The sequence below is a fragment of the Centruroides sculpturatus genome, unplaced genomic scaffold, assembly GCF_000671375.1.
Source record: "Centruroides sculpturatus isolate CEXI.00-Female unplaced genomic scaffold, Cexi_2.0 scaffold392, whole genome shotgun sequence".
In the NCBI taxonomy this organism is placed as follows: domain Eukaryota; kingdom Metazoa; phylum Arthropoda; class Arachnida; order Scorpiones; family Buthidae; genus Centruroides; species Centruroides sculpturatus.
In genome coordinates this window covers 221,846-240,210 of record NW_019384894.1, presented here as the reverse complement: position 1 = coordinate 240,210, position 18,365 = coordinate 221,846, and the positions used below count along the sequence as shown (strand labels likewise).

The following is an 18,365-nucleotide window of genomic DNA, read 5'->3' as shown; positions in this document are numbered from 1 at the left end:
ATATATATATATATATATTTTAAATTTAAAGTAATGGGTTATATTATTCATTACTAAAACTTTTAAAATTTGAATGTAGACATTTTACGTATTTATAATATTATTCCAAAAAACAACTTTATAAATAATTAATGAAGTAAAAAAATTTGACGAAAGTTAAAAACTCCACGAGGGAGCGTATTTGTCAGCTGTGTAAGAGTTTGTTTATCTGGCAGAAGTATATTAAATGTGTATAAAATAATAAATAATGGATTAAATTGAGGACAAAAGTTTCATATTTTAATTTAAAATGAAAGGTGAGCAAAATATAAATTAATTATAATCATAAATATGTGAATAAATATATTTTTGGTTGATGATAACATAAAATGAGTTATGAAATATTTAGAAATTGAATGTTAAATCTCATTTATTTTACTTTAAATTGTTTCATTTCTGTTTAAAATTAAAGCTTGCGTCATTTTATGTTTCAAGGTTTTATAAAATTTATATGCAAGGTCAAAGGTTGTTTATAAATATTGATATAAGAAAAGGCAGGATTTTAGGGAAGAAGTTACTTTTATGTAATTTATGGATAGAATTTCAGCTCAGAATGAGGCAGTTTGGACCTTATCGGAGCTATAGACTGTGGCCATGGGAGTAAAAAAATCGAAGGAATTACATGTGTCATTTCGTGAGGTTTTGCTCCCTCAAAATCGGCCTGTTTAGAATTTTGAAGATCCTCAAAATGGATAAAATTTAAGAGTGAAAAAATTTAGAACAATTTCTCAAAACAATGTAAAAAATCGACTAATTTCCACTTTATTAGAGATGGCTAGAAGTTTGTAAAACATGAGAAATGCATTGTGCCAACTACTTTTGAGGCACAATAGTAGTCCTGCTTCATTCTCTGTTAAGCTTATTATGTGTTTAACAATTTTGGATGTCTGATTTTGGGGGGCTATATCTCACAAAGGATCACCTGTAGACTAAGTTTTTTTGACTTTTTTGCTCCTATAGATATGGTCTACAATAGTGGTCAATATCATAAGTCAAAAATATCACAAGTTAATGAGCAGTTATTTATTGTGATTTCTTCACGATGCCTTGCTGCAATTTTTAATCATATTCTTAATTTATTTAATTTAAAATGTATGTTCTCCATCTCAAATTAGTAGTGTTTGCCCTTGCATATCATACTTTTACTTATAGCAATAGAGTCATGCCAGTCATCTATGTAACTCCATTCAGGATAAAATTTTTGAATTCATGAATAACTCCATTCAGGGGAAATCACATCACTTCCAATCTAAACCAGAAGTTTGTAGTGCTCCGTCAGTATTTTTGTTTCCCAGTCTTATATATATTAGGTACTTTGTAGTCATTCGTATTGGGTTTTCTACCTTTTGTCGCGTTACTAGGCTATTTGTAANCACCTCAGGGAAAATCATAAAACAGTTGGGTGCTAATGACTTTGTGAAAGGGAAAAAGTTCTACACTTAGAAACTTCGAAAGAAGGGATTTGGCCTGTACCGTCCGCGGGCCGCATAAACATTGATAGGGGGCCGTATGTGGCCCGCAGGTTGTGCACCCCTGGCTTAATTAAGGAAAGAAAAAAGCGACAAATGAACTTCACAACTTTACTGCAAAAAAAACAAAAATTTCAGAAGTCAGGACCTGTCACAAAAAATGAACTTTACATTTCTGTGTGCATATGTTTGTGTTATTTAACATATATTATTATTAAAAAAAAAATTTACTTTAATTTCTGGTCACGTGTTCCCCCATCCATATTTACTCTATGTTAAAATGATCTCATTTAATGCTGTTTCGTTTACTGCTTTGTTGTCTAGGAACGCATCCCTGCTTTAAGCATGGTCTTACTGTCTTAAATGATGATAGATAAATCCTATACATCTAATTAAAATTACAAGTCTTCATTAAAAACATGTCTTAATATTATTGATATAAGATGACTTTTGTTATGTGACAATTCTCATTCAAGTATGTAGAAATGAAAACAAATGACATATTACAAATTTTATTATTTACTTTTCAGTATACAAAGAATCATTATTTCTTTGTAGCCTCTTCTTCTTTTTCATAAGATTGCAGACGTTCTGCCTTCTTTTGCTGAAGTCTCTCCTCGCGTCTACGTCTGGCTTCACGAACCTTCTGCCTTCTTGCTTCAGCCTGGTCGCTAAAATTAGATATAGCAAGAGAATGTAAGTATGCAAATATGAACTCCTACAGAATGAAATAAAATAAAAAGGCAGAGAAACCAATACTTACCCAAGCATTTTGAGACGTGAATTCTCCGCCTTCTTTTTGTGGATAAATTCCATCAAAACTCTCTTGTTCTTAAAAACATTACCCTTGGCCTTCATGTACAAATCGTGATATCTTGAAAACACAGAACAATGTTAATTTTCAGAAAAGAGAAACAAGTTAAAAGAAAAGTAAGATCTAATGTGGAAACAATGAAGTATGAACTATAAATTTAAATTGAATTTGATATATACCAAATTCATCTCTCTAAATGTAAAATGCTTTAGTAACCTAATTATTAAAATGCTAAATAATCTAGCAATGTAAACACAGAAGAAAATAGTTTATCAACCATATTCTCAATTTGAAATAATAAATCTATTTTGTTATAAGATAAATGTTATCTTACAAATGTCTATCTATTTTCTTTGCATCTCTGTATTTCTTCAACAGACGACGTAAAACTCTCATTCTCCGGATCCATATCACCTTCTTCGGCATACGAGCGTTGGCGGTACCTTTCCTCTTTCCAGGTCCACAGTGTCTTCCCTTCCTCCTGGCTTCGGTATTTTTCCTGACTCTGGCACGGGAGTGAACAGCCACAGGTTTACGGATTATCAGACCATCCTTGATTAGCTTTCGAATATTCTGTCCTGTTTAAGAAATAAGACTATTGCATTTAAGACAAATAACAGCATGGATTATGTGAAATAATATAGCACTCAAGCAGCATGTGATTTATTAAGAGAAATAAATGTTAGTCAAATACAATTTTGCAGACAAAGCAATCAATGAATCAAACAATATGAGGTAACATCACATTGTATGATTGGCCAAAATCACATCAATTAATGAGCCTATCTGCAAAAGCACTAGCCAACAATACTCTAATCCATATTACCCACAATAAATAGATTTACAGATACAAGCCTCAAATCATAACAACAAACAGGTCCTGACTGCCATATGGATCTGGATCCAAACCCAGAGCTACAGGACATCAGCTGAGCAGCTTACTAAACCACCATAAGACCAACTAGGATTATAACTTAAACTGCAAAACCACTGTCATTAATTTTACATGCAAATAACCCTGAAATTGGCCATTTGTAGAACCAAAAAAGTAGTTAATAAGCATCAGTATTTTTGATGATAAAGAATTACAACATACTTAAAATAATTTTAAACCCGATACAATGAGAAATCAATCATTTCTTCATTATTTTTAAATACTCATTCTTCATATATAAGCAATAAAGCCATAAACCCAATTTTTAATTAAGTAATGCCAAACAATCTACCATATTATTGNGGATTATTTTCAAAAAAATATACGTATTTTGGAAATGTTGAGTCGAATTAGTCTAGAATCGATTAATTTTATGAAAGAAAACCTTTCAAACAGCCGTAGTCCGTAAACTATGATTCCTACAAAATTGATTCATAAAGAACGGAACGTATCTACCGTCTTATAGGGGGATCTACTGTATATAAAAAAATATATGTGTATATATATATATACACATATATTTTTTTTTTGTTTATCACGTGCCACCTTTGGTGGGTGCTGCCTGCTTATTTGGGATTTGTTGTCATGACACCATGTGACTAAGGCTGAAGTCCCAGATGGCAGCAAACATAAAAACATGTGCGTGACACATGTGAGGCCCTTTTTCTTTCTGGACTACACCTGGTGAAGACTCAAGCCCCTGACCAAGAGGACGACAGCGAGAAGGGTTGCCGTCTACAACTTGGAAGTTAGGACGACATAATGAACCTTTCGTGTGGGAAGAGAATCCACTTGCATCAGGGAACAATTGACCACCAAGTCCAAAGACTTTTTTGGACATTGAAGAAGGTTAAGGAAATAATCTCTATCTTAAGTTATTTTGGTGTTTTTCTTTGTTAATTTTTGGGTATCAATTGTACCATGATCCACTAGTAACAACGGACATCAGGTTACACTAGCAATGATAAGTGTGTATTAATGGAAACCAACATGTGATCATCGCTGTAAATATTGTAAATATATATTTTTTTTATTAAGTATCACTATAATTCCTAGTAATAAGTATATTAGAGTTATGGGATGTTAAGCTCCAAGTGCATGTTATGCGAGTTCCAACTTAAGGAAGGTTAGATCTATGTACTGTATATTAACTTCTGTCTCATAAAGTGTTGTTTAGAATTATTTATTGTGTGACCTGTTTTCCTTTGCCTTCTGCCTCTAAGCTTTCCATATCTGATCTTAACTTTCATCTATCTAATGCCATTCTTTAGATTAAGGGATGACAGGCAGATGATAGTGGGAATTTATAGGCCTACAATTTTTTTCAAATTGCAACCCAAAAATAAATAAATAAAAAGTATGCTATATGCAAGGTTATACAATACATAATGTTGCATATTTTATCATAAATTGTACAGAAGAAACAAAAGAAAATGTACAGAAGTACTGCTTGAATTTAAATTCTAACTATTTTGCAGCACTTCCATTTCACTCTCATCAGCTATTGTAAGTGCAAAATACTGTATATCAAAACATTCATATTTATTAAAGTTTATTTAACTGTAGGTATTACTTCCCTATGAATGATTACTTTGTTCATAAAAATGATAAATGAAATACAGCAGTAGTTTGGTACTTAAACAATTCAGCATTTGAACACAAATTCTGGAAAAAAGTCACTTGGTATTTGACTGAATAAACATGACCTGTTAGAACAAATTTTAGATTAGTAACATATTTTTATTTTGTCATTTATAAAAATTTTTAATGATGAAAATAAAAAAATATGAAAATGTTGCTTGATACTTCTGATCAAGATCAATGAAAAAGCTGAGATGATGATACTTTGTAAAAAGAAAATGCCCTCATTTAACTAAAATTAATATTCACATGTCACACAGTACTTTTAACTGATTGTTAATTAATTATTGATTGGAAATAAATTATCAATTTCTTTAATAAACATATTTCTCTTAGTAACAAAAACAATAGTGTACTTTTGTTAACTTCTGGAACATAACCCTATGTTTTGTGTTAGTCCTCTGTTTTGTATAGCATGGATTTGCATAACATGGCACTTTTTCAGAACGTAACTACTGTGGGATCCGTGTATTTAAATTATTACAATTTTGAATTACAAAGTTACTTTTTAACTTTCATTATTGTCATAAATTACTTATTTTTGTTTCACTTTATTTGTTAGTTGTAACAAGTCGGTAACAAAACTTGTCAATTTTTGCTGGATTGTAGAACAGAAGTAATTTATTTTCTTAAATATAAATAAATTTAAACTCTCAAATTATTATAAACATAATGACTAATCAGCTAACTGTTAAAATTTTATGGATTGTTCAAAGGAAAATTTGAATTGGAATGTGATTGATATAAAAATGCAAGTTTCACGAATACGAAGTGGTTGTATTGAGTTACAGATGTACAGACAGAATTTATTAGGTTAGTAGATAATACAGCAATATATAATACAGTGGGTGATCGATTAATGAACATAATCCGTTTTAAGAATTTGTTTGCTATTTGAATTGTTCGTTAACTGATTATCGATTTATCCTAGGTTTTTATGGGAATTTGGTTAATTCGTTTTGCAGACCCCAAAAATAAAAAAATATATACTTACTTACTATGTTTATTTATATGTAATAATAAAAATACATATATAGACAGTCTTGCATTTTTATTAGTCATGTTTTTTCTATTTGTGGGGATTAAAGAATCTGTCTAATTTTGATTGTTTTTCTCTCTTCAAGATATTTCAGAAATAATTAATAGCATTGTAATTGTAGAGATCCCTAAGCCTATAACCTGAACCTGGTTTGGATGCCATTCTAAGACTGTCATGAACAACTCGTATCTTAATACAAAATATGTTGCAAGATATTAAATCTCTTCAGGCAGAATTAAAACACACTACATTTCTTGAAGAATTAGTATTTTGGACAATTAAATTTGAATTTCCACAGAAATTAGTATGCTATCTTCTGAATATGCTACCTGATGTAAAATATAAGGAATCTTTTACTGAAACTTTTGTACATCATTAAGACTGTCATTCTGACATCATCCAACTTCTTCAAAAAAAAAGGTTTAATAGCAGATATCGACATTAATCCTCTCTTTCAGAAGAAAACATATCTTGCCGAGTTTCTTGGTGTTCTTCATTCAAGAGTTCTTGGCGTTCTTCTGTCGTCAGATTCGTTTCCGGTTTCATTATGAGCTCTTCAATGTTCTTTATTTCTCAGATGCATTTGTTTTTTACACCTTAAGCTGCTTGAGTCTTCTTGATAATACAGTATCTTTCTTAGATAACATTGAACTGCAGCCTATTATAGACCTGTTAATTAAAGCCATACTGCCCAGCAACAACATACATCAGATATCTGCCCATTCTCTACTTTTGCTACTATAATCTCATCTTTCGAAAATAAAAACATACACAAAATTTAACGAGTGCTCGCCTGACAGTCTTGCAAATACTATAAAAAAATTGTTTTTGTCAGAAAAATAAAAGGCTGGAATTACAAGGGAGATTTTCGAAGTTCTGAGGAATACTATTCGATCAATATATACTGGGTGGGCATTGATGTCGACGTCACCCGTGCTCCGAAAAGTTTTGAATTGTTGCCTGAAGACAAGAGAAGACCAATTGGTATTTATTATTTTTACATCGCTTCTTATTGTGTTTGTTCCATGAGGTGTTTGTTATCCGATCATGTGTTCTTTGTCCGATCATGTGTTTGTTGTCCGAACATAAAAATCTTTCGTGAAAGTGTTCATTATCCAATTTGTTTGCTAACCGATCACCCACTGTACTATATAATCAATTATTGTAAAGCTAATTTTGTTTGTTTGATACAGAAAACAGACTGTTAAACTGATCATTAAACATTAGTTGAGTTAAACTTTTTATGTTATTTTTGCTTAAACTATACAAAACATTCAATAGAAAGTCCCCTGACATCTACAAAATTTTATAAAAATTTTTTATTGGAAGAATAATATACAAAACAATAACAATATCAGGCTTTGATTTTGTTGACATTTTAATTGCGTAGGGATTCTGATTGTATTGGGATTTTAAACTAGACCTAATCTGTATCTGACCTGTCGTATATTGAATTCTGTAATTGGAGATTTGGGATACTATCTAACATGTAAACACTTTCTGACTATTCTGTGAGTGGTTGAAGTATTATTTATATCCACAATCATTTTGAAAAGGCTTTTCACTAAAATGTGAAAATGAACAAACATGTTCTTTTTTTTACATATTTATAATATGTTTTATAATTTAAAAATGTGTTAATTTATTTTAATTACCATATTTTTATGCATATAAAAGATGGGTTATCTGTGTTTAAAAGACACCTCACAAGGAGATGTGGATTATGCAAATGGGTTGGTAACATGCCGATCTTAAAGGGCAATTAAAGACTCACAGTTTTCTCCCATAGGCACAGGGTACATGATGGGCGGATTATGTAAAGGTTTTTTTTAGTTCTAGCAACTTTTTGTGGATTATATGCACTAAAATATGGTGTTTATTTGTAATTTGATATACTGTACATTATTTCTTTTATATTCTTTTTGGTCTTTAATGTTTAAGAATAACAATATAAATATCATTTGAATCAATGTATATNATTATTGAGTTATATGACTAATTTAATAATCTCATGGTAATTTTAGTATTTATAATAATAAATTAATTTTTAAATAAAAATTCTGAACACCGATACAGTCCATTTCAAAATTATAAACACACCCAACTTTTTTCAACAACAAAAACACTAACAATAGTAATGTATCTATTATATTAGTATATTGTTTACAACATCAATTTAAACATTTTGTGAAATTTTAGAGCAATCTGACAATTACAAAAAAAAATTATCACAGATTTTCAATTTTTGATTGTTTCAAAAGTATAAAAACAGGTGCATAAAATTAGTATGATAATTTTTCTTTTTATCAATTATTGGTTTAATTAGTTCTCACTAGAGGATAGTATCATTCATTATTACAAACATGGTGCCAATTTTAAACGGTTTTTTGTGATTTAAAACAATGCCTTGTAGAAAAACACTAAGAGTTTGAAATACGTCAAATTTACCAACTAAAAGGAGCAAGACAATCACTAAGACAAATTTTGGCAGATGTGAATTGATCTACACATGCTGTGAGAAATGTGTTAACTCAGGGTGAAAATTATGGCAGAAATAAGTGACATGGGAAGGCCTAAATTCCTAACGCCTAGAAATGAAAGAAAGGTTTTCGGCTACTGACAGTCAGCAAGTTGTCTGTCAGAGAATCAGCATAAACATTTCCAACTGCAGCAGTTTCACCAGCAACTGTATGCAGATACATGTATAATCATAAAAATGCCAAATTTACAAAAATCGCTGTCAAACTGAAATGAACACAATTGCACAAAACAGCTAGATTAAAATGGATGGAAGACAACATGGAAAGAGGAGTGAAAACAAATAGTCTTTTCAAATAATAATAATAAAAATGAAATTTGAATGGACCTGATGGTTATAGTCACTACTGGCATGATAGAGGAGGAACGAAGAAGTCAGAATTAGCAGACAGCAAGGTGTGGTCTCTGTGATAATATGGGCAGGATTTGGATGGGGGCGGAGTAAAATAGACACTGTATTTATAGAAGGTAGAATGATTTCAGAAAAGTATCAAAAACTGTTGTATCAAAATTTATTAACTTTTGGATCACTTCTTGGGGGAAATTTCAAGAGGATAATACTGCCATTCATGCATCAAAGTCAACTAAAACTTGGTTTGCTGAAAAAAAAAAAAAATTAATGTAAAGATTGGCCATGATGGAGCCCTGATATAAAACCTATAGAGAATGTTTGGGGCATTATGAGTCATCTTGTTTATGTCCAAAACAGACAATACAACACTGTATTGCTATCATGGATTGTTGGGAAAATGAAACAAAAACAACTTCAAAAACTATTAAAATGTATGACTGATAGAGTATTTGAATTAATTAAATCAAATGGTGGACCTACAAAATATTGAGACATCACAAATCGTTTATTTTGTGCACCTGTGTTTATAGTTTTGAAATAATCAAAAATTGAAAACCTGTGATGATTTTTTTTTTTGGTAAATGTCAGATTGCTCTAAAATTTCAGAAAATACAGTGGGCGATCAATTAACGAACATAATCCATTCCATGACTGTTTGCTATCCGAAATTTTCATTAACCAATTATCGATTTACTGTAGGTTTTTATGGGAATTTGATTAATTCGTTCTGGAGACCCCCCAAAAATAAAAAAATATATACTTTCTTACTACGCTTATTTATATGTAATAATAAAAATACATATAATACAACTCTAAAACCTTTACGATACAGCCAAATTTATTATCCCAATTCAAACGTTTTCGGACATCTTTAATGCCCTTTTTCAAGAACAAAGTACCATCGTACTAACTGCAATCGAATACTGGCTAATTTGCATAAACGATAACTGCGTTTTGGAACACGCATTTAAAAAATTTTTTAAATGCGCATTCCAAAACGCAGTTATCTAATTTGCATAAACGATAACTGCGTTTTGGAACACGCATTTAAAAAATTTTTTAAATGCGCATTCCAAAACGCAGTTATCTAATTTGCATAAACGATAACTGCGTTTTGGAACACGCATTTAAAAAATTTTTTAAATGCGCATTCCAAAACGCAGTTATCTAATTTGCATAAACGATAACTGCGTTTTGGAACACGCATTTAAAAAATTTTTTAAATGCGCATTCCAAAACGCAGTTATCTAATTTGCATAAACGATAACTGCGTTTTGGAACACGCATTTAAAAAATTTTTTAAATGCGCATTCCAAAACGCAGTTATCGTTTATGCAAATTAGCCAGTATTCGATTGCAGTTAGTACGATGGTACTTTGTTCTTGAAAAAGGGCATTAAAGATGTCCGAAAACGTTTGAATTGGGATAATAAATTTGGCTGTATCGTAAAGGTTTTAGAGTTGTATTATTTGTTGATATATACAGTCTACGAAGAAAGTAAAAATACATATATACACAGTCTTGCATTTTTATTAGTCATGCTTTTTTCTATTTGTGGGGATTAAAGAATCTGTCTAATGTTGATTGTTTTTCTCTCTTCAAGATTTTTCAGAAATAGCATTGTAATTGTAGAGATCCCTAAGCCTATAACCTGAACCTGGTTTGGATGCCATTATAAGACTGTCATTCTGACATCATCCAACTTCTTCAAAAAAAAAAACGTTTAATAGCAGATATTGACATTAATCCTCTTTTTCAGAAGAAAACATATCTTGCCGAGTTTCTTGGTGTTCTTCATTCAAGAGTTCTTGGCGTTCTTCTGTCATCAGATTCGTTTCAGGTTCCATTATGAGCTCTTCAATGTTCTTTATTTCTCAGATGCAATTTTTTTTACTCCTTAAGCTGCTTGAGTCTTCTTGATAATACAGTATCTTTCTTAGATAACATTGAAATGCAGCCTATTATAGACCTGTTAAAGCCATACTGCCCAGCAACAACATACAGTACATCAGATATCTGCCCATTCTTTACCTTTGCTACTATAATCTCATCTTTCGAAAATAAAAACAGACACAAAACTTAATGAGTGCCCACCTGACAGTTTTGCAAATAATATAAAAAGATTGTTTCTGTCAGAAAAATAAAAGGCTGGAATTACAAGGGAGAGTTTCAAAGTTTGGAGGGGTACTATTCGATCAGTATATACCGGGTTGAGCATTGATGTCGACGTCACCCATGCCAAAGTTTCGAATTGTTGCCTGAAGACAAGAGAAGACCAATCAGTATTCATTATTTTATGTCGTTTCTTCTTGTTTGTGAGTTGTTTGTTGTCCAAACATAAAAATCTTTTGCAAAACTGTTCGTTAACTGAATACCCACTGTATTTAAATTGATGTTGTAAACAACATAATATAATAAATACATTACTATTGTTAATGCTTTTGTTATTGAAAAAAGTTGGGGGTGTTTGTAATTTTGAAATGGACTGTAGTTGGCCATAGGTTTGCACGTCATCAACAGACTAGCTTTATAGAGTTTTCTGGATTTTCTTCATGTTTGTAACAACAAAATAGAAGCTAGTTTACTTTAAAAAGTTCTCCTGGAGGTCACCCACATGTTACTATAAAAACAAATATACAGGGTGTCCCAACGAAAACGAAACGGCAGAGATATTGCGTTCGTCCAAGCAAATCGCTCGGACAGGTCGATTTTATTCTCAAGGGGGACATTTTCTGCAATGAAGTTTTTGCGATTCTGAATACAACAGACAAAATTTTTAAAAACTTATTCATTTTTTATTCCTAGGTGGTAATCTCCTATTTTGCTTGATAGCTCTCCAAGACGTCCGCAGATGGCGTGATGTCTTTTAACTAATGAGCAATCGAGTCTTCAGATGTTGTCCGAGTAGCGTTCCTATGGCGACCAACATCGTCTGTCGAACAACTAAAAGCGCGGGAAAACAAGTGTGCCAGACGATTTTTATCCCGACAAAACAAATAATAATCTTAAATTCGAATCGAATCACTATGTGGTCAAGCTTAATGTGAACACTACAAAATACTGTATTATAACATTTGGAAACAGATAACACATTATCAACCTTAATTTTATGATCAACTTATTTTTCCTTGCATATGCGGTCTAGCTTAAAAGGTTTTTTTATGTTTTTTAATAGTTTGTGTTACTTTATTTGAAATAAATGTTTGTTTAGTTAATAAAAAATGAATAAGTTTTTAAAAATTTTGTTGTCTGTTGTATTCAGAATCGCAAAAACTTCATTGCAGAAAATGTCCCCCTTGAGAATAAAATCGACCTGTCCGAGCGATTTGCTTGGACGAACGCGATATCTCTGCCGTTTTGTTTTCGTTGGGACACCCTGTATATAGTTTGTGTCAGAATAATGCTTATATTGCTCCAATCACAAAGGCAATGCAACTGAGGCAATTAAGGTGTCAGCTTTCTACTCTGGGAAAGACCCAGGCAGAGGAAAACATTAAAAATTTTTAGTAAGGGTCTGAGTAAATATATTAAGCCCTGGCCTCAGTGATCACAACCACCTCCATTTTGGGCCCAATCAATCTCACAATGGACATGAGTAAATGGGATTTTTATTTCATTTAATAAACCAAAATTTTAATTTTTATTGACTAAACATAAGTATCAAGAACATTATGTAAGTTGATTTCACTTATCTTTTAAGATTAGACGATGATAAACATAACAATTTTGTTAAAAAACCAAGTTAAAAGATATTTATGTTCATTTAATCTTATTTAGATCAGGGTTATTATTATAATTAATTATTAATAGCTGCAGTAAAGTAACCTGATTCATTATGGTGATTGTTTGGTTTATTATGGAAATGCTGTATTTCAACAATGAGTCTATGTATTATCACTAAACACAGGCCAACACTACTGCATGGGCAAACTGGGCATTTTCCCAAGGTGGCAAATTTTCATAAATTAACAAACAGTAACTATCATAGTATATATGAAATTAAATTATTTTAAATAAAATTTAAATTTAAAAACATCCAAAAATTTCTTCCCACTTTTAATAGTTATGGAATTCATTTTAAAACAATTTTTCTTTCTTCTTTTTATGTAGGAGGATAAGGACATCAAATGTTTTGTCTGGGCAGTATAAACTAGCATTGATCCTGTCTAAACACAACAAGTAACATAATTGCTCTGAACATTTCAAAACAGCTCAGCTTGTTTTACAACTTTTTTAGAGGAATTTTTCACACATCATAACATTTCAATTTCAATTATGTTAGTTCATAAATATAAAAATTTAGAAGTTAATATNTTCAAATAAATATATTTAATTCTTATAATTTCAGCTATCTCTTTGGGGAGGAGAAGCTGTATTTAATAACTTAGATTTAAAATTAGATGTATTAGAGAGAGAATTAAATCTACCATTTACATTTGTAAATGGACACATTCATGAATTGCGCATCAATGTACCTTGGACTAAACTTACCTCAGAGCCTGTTGTGATTACGATAAATACGATAGAATGCATTCTGAAATTAAAAACTGAAAATGAAAACACAGACAGTAGCAGTGCCAAGGCAACATCTAGTCAACAACAGTTGGGAAATTCATTTAGAAAGCAACTGCGTAAACAGGAGTATAGTGAAATGCCTTCCAGTTATGTACAGAGTCTCATTAGTCGAGTCATTAATAACATCTGCATAGTGTGCAATAATTTAATCTTAAAATATGTGGAAGATGATATTGTTTTATCTCTCAATATAAAATCTGCAGAACTTTTTAATGCCAATGAGAAATGGGAAAGGACATTTATTGAATTAAGTCAATCTGATCCAGTTTTAAGGAAAGTTGTAAATATGCAAAATTTAACAGTTTGTTTAGACAGAGTAAGTATATATTATTTTTAAATAAAAGCATAAGAATTAGAATATGTAGAATAATAATAGTTCGTGGGTTAGGAAGAGGCTCACGTTCGAAAAATAGGCTCCAGTCTTCCTTGGTTACCGGTGGCGAAAGCAGCGCCGGCCCAAGCATGGCTACTGCAATGCCCTCAACAGATGTGAGGAATCAACCTAGCCTTGGTGTTTCTGTGGCAATGCATCCACAGACCACAAAGGCTGGAAAACCACGCCAACGGATGAAATGGACANAAAGATATTTATGTTCATTTAATCTTATTTAGATCAGGGTTATTATTATAATTAATTATTAATAGCTGCAGTAAACCTGATTCATTATGGTGATTGTTTGGTTTATTATTAATTAATTAATTAATTTAAAAACATTAGGTTTTGAGATATTTATAGATGTTAGATCAGGGATGCAACTTTTCCCATTGACTCCTTTAAATACACACACACAATTATTTCTTTAATATAATTTTAAAAATCTAAATAATTTAGAAAATCAATAAATTTAAATTTATTAAATAACTAAATAATACTAAAATATTACATATGCATGCACAGTATATATTTTAATTTTCTCATAGTCCCACTTTCAAACTTTTGATTGACCCCTAAGAGTTGATACCGATCCTGTAGGGAAGCTCCAGTTTAGATCAAGATTATTCAGTATTCTTTTCTTATATTATTTTAGAAATGAAACCTGTTTGCTATTTTAATTGTATCCAACCCTTATAACAAACATCATTTCACATAAAAAAAAAAAAATCCAATAAATGGAGAGTCTAACCTTGTACTTAAAAATAAATCTAATTAGCTAATGTTATTAACCAGTCTGTGGAAAGAATCAACTTGATATTAATGTCACATATAATGAAATTCATTAAACTAATTAGCACATTCTCTAATGATGTCAGTACTTTTTGCTTAATATGTCAGGCAATGTGTGAATTTTACTTTCTCTCACTAAATGGCAGAACCACGAATCATGCATTTAACAACTACTATAATGAACTCCTCATCTATACTAATATTATAAAGAGGTTACGTATCGAGTTTCTTGGTGTTCTTCATTCAAGAGTTCTTGGCGTTCTTCTGTCATCAGATTCGTTTCAGGTTCCATTATGAGCTCTTCAATGTTCTTTATTTCTCAGATGTGATTTTTGTTACATTGTTGATGGAACAAGTGATTATTTACATGTGATTAAAAATTGCAACCCAGCATTATGATGAAGTCACAATACCAGGCTGCAATTTTTAATCATATTTTTAATTTATTTAATTTAATATATATGTTCTCCACCTCAAATGAATAGTGTATTGTCCTTGTACATCATGCTTTTCTATTNGGTTAAGGCTTTTATGTCCAACAGATGGCGCTACGAGTACGACGACCTAAGTTTGCTTTTCTGTGAGGATGAACTAAAGCAGATCATCTTCTATCTATTTATATAAATAAAAATGTAATGTTCGTTTGTTCCTACCGTTTCCTTTGAAATTTTGACACAACGCTGCATTCGAATACTCACGTGTTTTTATATAATATACGTGTCGAAATTCCCCCCACTGAAGGGAGATGGTTAGGATTAAGGCTTATCATAAAGAACTCTGCTTCTATTTATACTATTTTAGATGCGGTTTTTTCGCGTTTTAATAGGGTACGTCAACAGAATGTACACTAAGAAGAAATTTTTCGAAAAATTCCCCCCCCACAGGGAAGTGTTATAAATTTATATTAGATACGTTTTGAACCACAACAACGCGTGGCGGGGTCTGCTAGTATTCCAATAAAAGAACGTGAAATCCCTATAACATTGTTTATGATGATGGTGACATGTTTAACAAATGAGTAAGAAACTGGAAATAATTTGCCACAACTAAGTGATCAATGGCTGATGCTGATTAGTTAATATCCAAGTTGATTCTTTCCATAGAGACTTTGTAAACGTTTGACAGTGGTAACAGTTTAGGAAAATGCAATTTTTTTTAACCCAGTTAGACCCCATCTAATTAATGGACTGCAAATGGCATGAAGTGATCGATATAAGAGACTTTTCTATCTTTTCACAATCAGACTGCCCACACATTTTCCTAACCCGTTACCACTCTTAATATATTGTATTGTTCATCTAATAATTCTACACAAATGTCTATACAGCTGCACAAAGCAAACTGCCAAGAATTCCATCTTTGATGCATTAACAGAAATGCTCACATTCATGCAAAGAAATTAGCAGAATGTCTCTTTGTATTATATTTGGTTTAATTATTTGAAAAGAAAAAGTTGTTTATATAATTCAAATCGAACGATTTAACACACGTTTTATAAAAAAAAAACCCTATCAATCCGTCACGTGACCAACCCACGACGATGGAAAGTCACGTGATCAAGACAATAAACATCGAACTTAAAAGTGTGACAAAAATATACCGTTTTTAATGTTAAATTAATAAAATTATGTACTTACTCGAGTTAGCATTTGTAATTTCGTTAGTCTCATTGGGATCTAACCAGACCTTATTACGTCCACACTTCAACACGGCAGCAGCCAACCGCTTCTGAAGTCTTAAAGAACTGTAAATAACATTAATAAATTAATCCGTAGCATATATTTACTCAATCATTAAGCTTACGAGTAAAAAATACAGATTAATTCAAAGTAAAAAGGCATCACCATTATGGTGGCCACTAGGCCTAACACGTGTCCGACTTTACAAGTTAATTACGCTTAATGCCTTCGATTTATAGGGTTAATTCGTTAATAAAGTCGATTTTTACACCATTCTTAATCGATAATATAAAATTCAATCGGGTTAAATAGATTCGCTAGTTAATTTTTCGTCGGGAAAAAGCTCTTACGTACCTCATTGTTCTCTACACCAAACCAAATTGCAAGACTGGACGACGATACGTTGTATCCCTCCGCGGTAAAATAGAGATATAAAAATGATTTACTTATTTTAAATTATTTGTGTAAATTCACATAATTTTAAGTAAATTTTTATATATATTAAATGTTTTAATATTTTTTATCATTTATTTTTCTATTATTTTCAAATTTTATCTTGTTCAAATTCGATAACCTTCCGCCGATTTGGAGCGTGTTTGGGGGGGGGGAACTTTAAAATAAAATTATGCAACAAAATTCGTAACTTTTTCTATTTTGATAAATCTTTAATTAAAATTTGATAAATTAATTAGTAAATATTTTAATGAACTGTTATTGAAATATAAATAAAAGTTTCCAAAACTTCGGCAGAAGGAGAGCTGTCGCAAATTTCCTGAATAGCCCAAAATACGCCAAACTTATCTACGAATTTATTTCTTTATTAACAACGTTGAAATAATAAAATTAAAAAATGATTTAGACTTCATTCGCCGCATTTTTGAAAGGAATTACTTAAAATTTCAATAATACAACTGCATTATTAACGTCACAAATTTATAAATTATGATATGTAATATTTATTCGGGGCTAACCCGCAATGGATTACATAAATATGAGGCCGAGGCGGTAAGGCTTAAGGCCTGGTTCCGAGGGGCATGGGATCAAAACTCACTGATAGTTCGGTCGTGGGTTTGCGCCTCGCCAATGGGTTGACCACTTGTAGTTTTCCGAGTTTTCTTTACGTTAATAACACCTAAATAGGGACAAGTTTCCCATAAGACCTCCACAGAGACATCTCTCTCTGCAAATCGCTCATGTTTCTCATTGCCATATACAATTACGAATATTACTAGAAATAATTGAGTCAACTTTTATTACCAAGAACATTTTTTATATTTAAGTCTACAAAGAAGCACAAAAGTGGAACGGACTTCGAGTTAATCACAACAAGTGTACACTCAGACTTGATTTTGAAACACTGAGATAGGTATGATTTTCCGTAAGACAGCTAGGATATGTTCTTTTATTCCTCCGCATAACTCCGCGCGAGCGACATCCGTTTAAAAATTCCTGCGGAACGCGTTTCTATATTTCGGCCGGAGTGCGCACCGTTGGACAGCAAAAAACGACCGCTCGTAGTACTGTAGTAGTAGTTTATGGTGGAAAGCAACATGGTGTCCTCCATGGCTCAAGCAGTTTCGTTTCGGTGTCTATTATGTGATTTTATGAATGAAATTTTAGAAGTTGTGAAAACGCAAGTTACTGCAGGCGATGATGTAAGTGTCTTCTCGGATTTTTTTTCAATGGTAGCCGGCATTCTAATTTTTTTCGTGATTACTTTGAATGCTCTGCCGGCAAGATAATCCATTTTATGGTTAAATTTTACAATTAGGACTCTTCTTTTGTCTTTAAAAACGCATACTTTAATTAAAATCATAGATCACTCCATCACGATACTATCGGTAGTACGGGCGCCGCCATCTTTCTTTTTTTTCATAGTTATTCAGTGGCGTGCCGTGACATTTGATGATAGGGAAGCTGTGTTTCTATAAGAAGCCGACTTCCAGGGGCAATCAGTTAATTCTGTCTTTAAATGTATTTTTAATAGATTATTTATCTGACGTACTTAATAAATAAACAAGTTCAATATAATTACCTCTGTTATTAGATCCAATATATTCCATATGCCCTCTAAATGCCAATTCTTGCTTTGATAAAAACATATAACATCTATTTATTTA

The 18,365-nt window shown here is 31.6% G+C and overlaps 2 protein-coding genes across 3 annotated transcripts in view; one reads left to right on the top strand and one right to left on the bottom strand.

Annotated features, from left to right (window-relative positions):
* Positions 1 to 2,004: 2,004 nt before the first annotated feature.
* LOC111631344 (60S ribosomal protein L19-like) lies at positions 2,005 to 16,753 on the bottom strand. Its single transcript, XM_023375570.1, has 5 exons — positions 16,600 to 16,753; positions 16,204 to 16,310; positions 2,657 to 2,900; positions 2,272 to 2,382; positions 2,005 to 2,179 (listed from the first exon to the last, which is right to left on the bottom strand). The coding sequence occupies exons 1-5, from the start codon at positions 16,602 to 16,604 to the stop codon at positions 2,053 to 2,055; spliced, it is 594 nt and encodes a 197-aa protein (XP_023231338.1). The 5' UTR covers positions 16,605 to 16,753; the 3' UTR covers positions 2,005 to 2,052.
* Positions 13,558 to 18,365, top strand: part of LOC111631343 (vacuolar protein sorting-associated protein 13B-like) — a 132,076-nt gene continuing 127,268 nt past the window's right edge. For both annotated transcript variants that reach the window (XM_023375568.1, XM_023375569.1), the window contains exon 1: positions 13,558 to 13,717. In XM_023375568.1, the coding sequence (XP_023231336.1) occupies positions 13,688 to 13,717 (30 nt within the window). In that variant the 5' untranslated portion in view covers positions 13,558 to 13,687. The remainder of the gene's footprint in view (positions 13,718 to 18,365) is intronic.